We start from the raw sequence: 9,159 nt of genomic DNA, 5'->3' as shown, positions 1-9,159 counted from the left end.
GGAGTGGCTCACAGAACTCAGGAAAACATTTACTTCCATTTACCAGTTTATTATAAAAAGATATGATAAAGAATACAGATGAACATCCAGATGGAAGAGTTGCATAGGGAAAGGTATGTGGAAAGGGGCACAGAGCTTCCATGCACTCTCCGGGTGCGCCACTCTCCCGGTATCTCCACTTGTTCATTAACCTGGAAGCTCTCTGAACCCTGTAATTTTGGGATGTTTAGGGAGGATTCATCATATAGTCATGATGGATCATTAATTCCACTTTCAGCCTTGACTCTTCTCAAGGGAATGGGGGGCAGGGCTGAGAAATTCAAGCTTCTAATCATAGCTTGGCCTTTCCAGTGACCAGCCCTCATCCAGGAGCCATCTATGAGCCCACCAGAGTTGCCTCATTAGAAAAAAAGACACTCGTATCACCCAGGAAATTACAAGCGTTTCGGGAGCCCAGGGCAGAGACCAAAATATATTTTCTATCATCTCACAGGGATACAAAAATGTTTCACAATCTTAGAAGATTAAGCATAGTGATATTGCGTCTATGGTTTACATTCTTTGGAGCTTCCATCTGTTAAAACTCCTATTACATATGTTTACATGTACCCATATATTTGCTGTTATCTTTCTTCTTGGTTACTTACTACACCTCAAGCCTTCCTGTTAGCATCATCTACTTGATCATGAAATTTGCCTTTTGAAAGCACCTGAGAATTTCTTGACAGGAATAACTGCCTCTGTTTTTGCATATCTGGGAATGTCTTTATTTTACCCTCACAGCTCCTTGATGGTTTAGTTTGCCTGGGTATGAAATCCAGGTTGACAGTTATTTTTTCCCAACACTTCAAAGATACTCCGACGTCACAATTTTTGTTGAAAATCTCATTAAAGTATGATTCACGCTTTTAAGGAATGTATCATTTGTCTATGGCTGCTTTGACATCATATCATTGTCCTTGTTTCACTATGACGTATCTAGGCATGATTTCTTTTCATTTGTTTTTATTAAAGTCTGCAATTGTTCTTATACTGGCAATGGCTTTGATTAAGCACTGAATTAGGGTCATATCCTAGAATAATAGCATTTCTGAAATCCTTGGATTTTTTCTTTACCTCCTCAGTTTTATTGAGATACATTGGTATATAATGTTATATTAATTTTATGTATAACATAATGATTTGACACATTTATATGGTGAAATTATGACCACAATAAGTTTAGGTAACATCCATCACCTCGTATAGTTACAATTTTCTTTTCTTGTGATAAGAACTTTTAAGAGTTATTCTCTTAGCAACTTTCAAATATACAATACATGTTGTTAACTATAATCACCATGCTGTACATTATATCCTCAGAACTTATTTATCTTGTAACTGGAAGTTTGTACCTTTTGACCCCCTTCACTTTTTTGCCCATCGCCCTAGACATGCATCATCTTGAAAAGAACTCAGCCCTATACATCTACATGGCAAGGTGCATTGACCTCAACATAGAGAGTGCATGGGATGAGCGGATCCCTAGAAGTCAGGATTTGAGGAAAGGAGTCAAAGTGGACCACAGTAGGAAACTGCTGGTGGAAGGACCCAGCAGGGGGATCTGCAAAGAACTCATTAATCATTTCATAGAAGAAAAGGACCTAAGTCACCGCCAGAGGGCTCCAACATCATATTACTAATGTGTCATGTTAGGGGGTTTCCTTTCCCCTGATTTCTTGCACATCATGGACACAATGGAAGGTATGATGAACAGGAGCTAGTGTGCCCAGGGGGAAGGAGAGCTGGGAACGAGAAGAAAAAACATTCCTCTTCCTCATTGTGTGCCTGTAAAGCTGAGTCAGACCTCGACTGTATGAAAGAGGGGGATGGGGGTAGCGGGCAAGGCAGAAGCATGGAGGGTGGGTCAAATCTAAGAGGGAGATTTTTAATTTTAATTAGATAGAAAATGTCTTTTTTATTTTGAAAAAGACACTATTCGTTTTCCTTGAATTACTAATGAACTATGGAGGAGAGGCTGATCCTATAATTTAAATTAAAGGGGCAGTTATTGAGAAAGGGTAAAGTTGCTTTCTGCTTAGACATAAGAAGATACAGAATATTTACTTCATAAAAAGTAAGAAAAATGCCCAATCTGAAGAGTAGAAATAAGATGATAGCTAAATGCAGAGCAAAATAATATGTTAGACAGGGACAGGCGTGTACTTGTATAAATGTTAAAAGTCAAGAGTAACCTAAAGGACGTAATGATGAGTTTACCTTACAAACCAATACAGGGAAAAATGAAAAGTATTATCGAGATACCATGGCAAAGAGAAAAAGTGAAAAAAAGAGTGCTGTATGTGATGTGCATTAAAATATTAAAAAGACCCTTATATTATTCCCAATTTAAAGTGGACATCCCAACTCAGTGGTCTACATGGGCAGAGTGGATGACCTTAATGTGGATGAAAATTTTCCCCATTATCAGTCTTTATTTCCAAAAGTAGATGACAGACAACTCTCATTCCTAGACGCTCCCATGGGGAGGCATATGATTTAGATTCTGCCTAGCGGATCCACTTCCGTGAGACTTAGATGCAGATATGAGTCACCCAGAGATGGTATTTTTCATGGGGTAGTTGGTTTTCTACAAATGTGAAGATGGAAGAGTCCAGTTCCTCAGAGCTGACCCTGGTGGAGCTTCTAGCATTTGATATGGAGATCATGGTGCCAGGTGGCAGGTTCTGCGGTGTTGTCTCTTGAGATGCCTTCATTGTATGGAGTGTATTGCTCCTTACTGAAGAGCTATATAGTCTGACTTTCTCCCCATCCTGGAGAATCTGTGTACTAGTTAATAGTCTTAAATTCTTTTTTGCTTAAAAATCAGTGCCAATTTTGTTTGCACCAAAGAATTCTGAGTGATATACATCCTTAAATCGTGGGGTTTACTAATAGTTTTGTATTAATAAATTGTTCTTGTTTTTTCCTTCTATTGTCTTGTACTTCTTACCTAGGCATTTTGTCCTCAGTGGCTTCCAGGAAATAATGTCATAACAGAAACGCAGAGAGAAAATGGAGTCAAATAATAGGATTTTAGGAGTTCATAATACTCCAATCCCATTCCATGACAAGAGTAAAAACTTGAGTTAGAGCATGGGCTGAGGATATCTGAAAAGGTTATGTGGATGAGGAAGAAAAAGTCTACCCTGAATAAAACTGTCTGATACATCTCCATTGTAAACTGTATCCCAATGACACAATTAACAATCTCTCCAGAGTAAATGTAAAAGATTTAAAATATATAGTCTTAATGAATTTAAGAAGAGAAATTATATCAAGCATCAACCATAAAGTATGAAACTAGAAATCAACTGCAAGAAGAAAACTGGAAAATTCACAAATATGTAGAGATTAAACAACAACCTACTGAAAAACCATTGGGTCAAAGGAAAAAATCAAAAGAGAAATCAAAAAATACTTTGAGGCAAATCAAAATGGAAATAAAACACATCAACACATATGGGATGCTCCAAAAATGGTTCTAAGAGGGAAGTTCATATAGATAATTGCCTACAACAAGGAACAGGGAAGATCTCAAGTAAATAATCTAACTTTATAGCTCAAGGAACTAGAAAAAGAAGAACAAATGAGCCCAAAGTTAGTAGATGAAGGAAATAACAAAGAGCAGAGTGGAAAGAAATGAAATAGAAACTAAAAAGATAATAGAAAAGATCAATGAAACTAAGAGCTGGTTTTTGAAAAGATAAACAAAATTGACAAACCTTTAGCTAGACTCACCAGGGAAAAAAGAGAGAGGACTCAAATAAATCAAATCAGAAATGAAAGAGAAGACATTACAACTGATGCCACAGAATACAAAGGATCATAAGAGACTACTGTGGACAACTATATGTCAACAAATTGGACAACATGGAAGAAATTCCTAGAAACACAACCTACGACGACTCAATCAGGAAGAAACAAAAAATCGGAACAGACTGACTATTAGTAAAGAGATTGAATTGGTAATCAAAAACTTCCCAACAATCCGGTTTACAATTGCATCAAAAAGAATAAAATGCCTAGGAATAAATTTAACCAAAGAGAGGAAAGACTTGTACACTGAAAACTATAAGACATTGATGAAAGAAATTGAAGAAGACACAACTAAATGGAAATTATCCAATGTGCATGGACTGGAAGAATTAATATTGTCAAAATGTTCGCACTACCCAAAGGAATCTACAGCTTCAATGTGACCCCTATCAAAATTCCAATGGCATTTTTCACAGAAATAGAACAATTTAAAAATTTGTATGGAACTGCAAAAGACCAAAGCAATCCTGTGAAAGAAGAACAAAACTGGAGACTCCACACGCCCTGATTTCAAAGCTCCTTTATATTACAAAGCTGTAGTAATCAAAATGGTATGGTATTGGCATAAAAACAGACACACAGAGCAACAAAACAGAATAGAGAGCCCAGAATTAAACCTATGCATATGTGGTCAACTAATTTATGACAAAGAATCCAAGAATATACAATGGGCAAAGGGCACTCTCTCCAATAACTGGTGTTGAAAAAACTGGACAGCCACATACAAGAGAATAAAATTGGACCAGTATCTTAGACCATAAACAAAAATTAACTCAAAATGGATTAAAGACTTGAATGTAAGATCTGACATCATAAAACTTCTAGAAGAAAACATAGGTGATAAGCTCCTTGACATCAGTTTTGGCGATGATTTTTTGGATTTGACACCAAAAGCAAATGCAACAAAAGCAAAAATAAATGGGACTACAAACTAAAAAGCTTCTGCACAGCAAAAGAAACCATCAACACAATGAAAAGGCAACCTATGGAATGGGAGAAAATATTTACAAATCATATATCTGATAATATATAAAGAACACATACAACTCAATAGCAAAGAAACAAACTATCTGATTAGAAAACGGGCAGAGGGTCTGAATAGACATTATTCCAAAGAACACATACAAATGATCAAAGATACATGGAAAGGTGCTCAACATCACTAATCATCAGGAAAATGCAATTCAGAAGCCACAAGGCTCAGGTAGCACAGGTAGCTAACACTCTGCTAGCTGCATCAAGGATCTGTGAATGTCTTGAAGGCCCATTGTTTTAGTTCTTTCAATCTCTTCTTTTAGTTCATTTATCTCTTTACTTAACTCTTCAGATTTCTCTTTAAATCCTTCAGTAAGTAGTTCTTTTGGGACCTGTAAAAAGAAGAGAGCCTACTTTTGAAAATCCCCAATTATCAGCGTTTTGTATTTAACAACCTCAGCAGCTAAGCACCTGTGTCTATTTCTCTATCACCCTGGAACACTCTTTGAGGAGTCTGTCCACTATTTCCACCTGAGTAGTGGGAGCATCTATGGTTTACATTTTCCTATGGTCCCTCAGCACCATATCACTGGAGGAAGAGAGGGGTTGGCACTAGGTGAGGCCCGACAGCTCTTTCAGTAATGTGTTCCAGCTCTAAGGATGCACTTGGAGGTGGAATATAGATTGAATTCTAATGAATTCTCAGTTCCACCGAGGTAGCATGACCACACATTTCTAACGATGGAAACTGTTGACTCTCTATAGAACACTGGTCATCAAGCTTAAAGTTGGAACAAACAATGCATTTTACTGTAGGTGTATACAATGAATCAGGCAGACCTGGAAGCAAGTGCATCAAGTTTTAGAGCTTTCAGCACCCCACATTTCCCATCAGGCACAATATGATACTCTCAAGACCATATGGATCTATTTCAGGTCTCTTTGAAGATTGTACTAAGCATGTTAAGGACTATAGGACTAAGGTCCTATTCACTTGGGGGCACAAAGAGACCCTATATCACCACAAACAGCAGTCCGGGAGCCTGAGGCGTGTTATTTGTGCCCTCCAAACTCTAAAGCTACAGAAGGTGCTGGAGTCTTATAGATTTAGGGCTTCAGCACAATCCACGTTTATTTGACGTTTCAGTGAATCACATGCCTTTGGATTTCCCTCCAGGATCATGAGGGTTAAAATTTTGATTTGGTTAAAATTTTTCTTCTTCTCTGTCTGAGGAACTAGTGTTTCTCAATCAGGCACTGCCCAGGCTCTGTGTAGACTTATCTTCAGCTGCTGTTCCAGTATCCTTTCCTGCTCACTCAGAAGGTTTTCTCTTTCCCTCTCCATCTTCTCTTGCAGTTGGGCTATGTTTTCTTGGAAGGTTCTATTTTGAGCCTCCATTATTTGCTGCAGTTCCTTCAGTTTCTGTCTTAGCAGCTCCTGTTCCTTCTCAGTTGCCTGATTCTTGGCATGCTCAGCTGTTCCACAATGGTGTTACAGAGGGAAGCTAATAACAGTTATGTAGAGCTGTACCCTCCTGAGATCAGAGACTAAAATGACTTTAAATTGGCAGAGAGGAATCTCTGAATTCTCCTAGGAGCCACACCAGTAAAGCACATTTTAGAATGTGATGGAAAGGCACTGATTGACTGTATGAACAACCCAAACTCCCCGGGTTATTTTCAGATACAGCAGAGTGTGCATTGCAAAGTAGAGGAAGCCTCTTGTTTCAGGAAGGTTTTGCTCTCACACCTGTCGGGGGGACTGCAGGAACCTACCCACCCTGCTGTGAGCCAAGCCCTAACGCTGTACCTGCTATGACCTTCTCCCCATCAGTGAGGGCTTTGTCTGCCTGCAGGATGGATTCCTTTATTGCTGCCAGTGACTGCAGGAAGCTCTGGAGGACCTTGTTCACCTGAGGAAACAACAAGGAACAAAGACTCATCAGACAACAAAGATCTAGTCTCTTGCTGGGGAAATTGTTGTTCAATAAAATGGCAAATTGGACCCTGTAAATTCTTCATCCTTCTTACTATCCCACTGTGGATCCTTTGCTTCAGTGGTCTAAACTAATTCCAACCTTTTTAGAGCTGTGAAAACTCTCTAGAGCAGCCTCTCTCCTAGCTCTCCAGCTTCATCTCCTAATGAGACCACCTACCACCCTCCCCAAGTTACGGACAACCACATATATGTGCAGTTCTAGAGCTGCCCTACCAGTCCTGCCACTTGATGGTTGTGTGTTCTTAGGCAATTTATTAACTTCTCAGTGCATCACATCTCTCAATTTTATAATGAGGATGACAGTTGTACCTAACTCAGGGTTAAATTGATAACCCAAACACAGCATCTAAGAATATACTTAATTTAGGAAGTGAAAGCCCAGTATATGTCAGCCATCACCATTACCATCACTGTCATCACCACCATCATCATCATCATGACCATCACTACCAGTGTGTATCTGTAGTATGATAACCATTATCCCGCCATATCCAATTGATTATTCACCTGTCCTTCTCAGGTAAGATCATAAGCTTCTTGAGAACAACGTTGTTTCTTTAATTATGTACCCCCTATACTTGGCACAAAAACTATTGTGTTGTTTGCTAAATGAAAGGAATATTTCTTTCTTCTGGATTCCTGATAATAAATCCTCTATTTGGAAAGAAATATTTCTGGTTTATTAAGAGTATCTAACTAATTGTGGATATAAAAGCTAAAAATGTAGTGATATCACCATGCTGTGCTTTCTCTCCACAAATGGTGCTCTGGTCTGAGATTTTCAAAAGAACCAACAAAGACCATCTGACTCCACTGTGCTGTTCTTTCCCATTTCCCTTATTTCTCACCTTAACTCCTTTCCTGGACACCAGCTCATAGTCCCATTCAACCTTGTTTTTGGCTTCCATGTAGAGATTGTGCCCTCCAGGCACAGAGAAAGTTCCTCTCAAAATGCTTTCCAACAGGGACCCTGAAATCTGCCTAAGTTCAGCCTGGCAATATTTGACAGGTGCCTCTGCATTCTGCAGGAAGAAATTCTCCTTCTTTTTCTATATGGTGTCCTGCCAGGGAAATGTGGAGAAATCCAACAGGAAGAAGCTGTTAGAAGGGAAGGTCCAGGTTTGATTGTCTTGGAAGACGCAATCTGATGGTATCAGGGGAGACTGGGACCTGGAATAATAGACAGGGAGTCAAGAGGCTTGTTTTAGCCCCAGTTTAGTTCAATTCTCTGTGCGACCTGTGGAAAGTCCCTGAATTCCCTTGGGCTCAGGCTCAAGATCTTGAAATGATGGGGTTGATAGACATGAACTCCATGGTTCCTTTTAATTTTATAATTGAGGTGCAATTGACATATAACATTATGTTAGTTTCAGACTAGGAAGAAGGACTTGGCGACCCACTTCTGAAAACAAAAATTGGTTGTGAAAACTCTGTGAATAGCAGTGGAGCATTGTCTGATACAGTGGTGGAAGATGAGAGGATGGTGCAAGAAGACGAGGCAGGGTTCCGCTTTGTTGCACACAGTGTTGCCAGGAGTCAGAATCGACTTGATGGCACGAACAAGGAAACAAATGGCACATAGTAATTTGTTTTGCCATATTAGAAAATAAGAGCCAATTTTTTAGAAAAAGGATGAACTGTAGCCTGTAGAGACCTGTCACTCATAAGAATCCAAGCTCTTTTTATAGGGAGAAGCACATGCATCATGAGGTCAAAAAAGGGGAGTCAAGGATCATTCTAGAAGGACAGGAATCAGAAAGGATATATGCTAAGGCACATTACCATGAGCTTCTTCTGGTGCTCTCGCTTGTTATTGTTGAAAGAGTGCTCCATGAAGGTTGCAATGGCTTCCCCCTCACAGGCCGCATGCACAGCCAGCAGCTCCTGGAGTGTGTCTGTGGGGAACCTCACTTGCTGGGCCCTCTGCTCCCTGTAGTGCTCAGCTGCCTTCTGCACAGCTGCTGAGTTCTCTCACTTGGCCAGAGTTATCACTGCATTTTCCACACAAGGAACTGCTCCACCGTTGATGGCCTCTACGTAGGTCACCACCAGAGTCGCTAGTTCTGAATGACACACAATATTAGGGAACAGACAGAAAGTTGTCACTCATTATTTTATAAGCTATAAAGATCCACATTCTAAAATTCACCAAAATGTTATTGAAATGAAGTTTTGCATTTTCTCTTTCTTCTTCTCCTCTTTATCTTCCTCCTTTTCCTCCTCCTGGTCTCCTCCTCCTTCCTGTTCCACGAATCCACTTCCTTGTAATAACATCACTCTGTAGTCTACTCACTCTCTCTTTTATGGCTTTCAAATTCATCACATTA

General features: G+C 39.4%; 1 protein-coding gene across 1 annotated transcript; it reads right to left on the bottom strand.

Moving 5' to 3' along the window:
- Positions 1–5,444: 5,444 nt before the first annotated feature.
- LOC131400913 (guanylate-binding protein 4-like) lies at positions 5,445–8,665 on the bottom strand. Its single transcript, XM_058535740.1, has 4 exons — positions 8,615–8,665; positions 7,681–7,881; positions 6,644–6,746; positions 5,445–6,309 (listed from the first exon to the last, which is right to left on the bottom strand). The coding sequence occupies exons 1-4, from the start codon at positions 8,663–8,665 to the stop codon at positions 6,080–6,082; spliced, it is 585 nt and encodes a 194-aa protein (XP_058391723.1). The 3' UTR covers positions 5,445–6,079.
- Positions 8,666–9,159: the final 494 nt, after the last annotated feature.

Source organism: Diceros bicornis, chromosome 4 (genome assembly GCF_020826845.1).
Source record: "Diceros bicornis minor isolate mBicDic1 chromosome 4, mDicBic1.mat.cur, whole genome shotgun sequence".
Lineage (NCBI taxonomy): Eukaryota > Metazoa > Chordata > Mammalia > Perissodactyla > Rhinocerotidae > Diceros > Diceros bicornis.
This window is presented reverse-complemented; position numbering and strand designations above follow the sequence as displayed.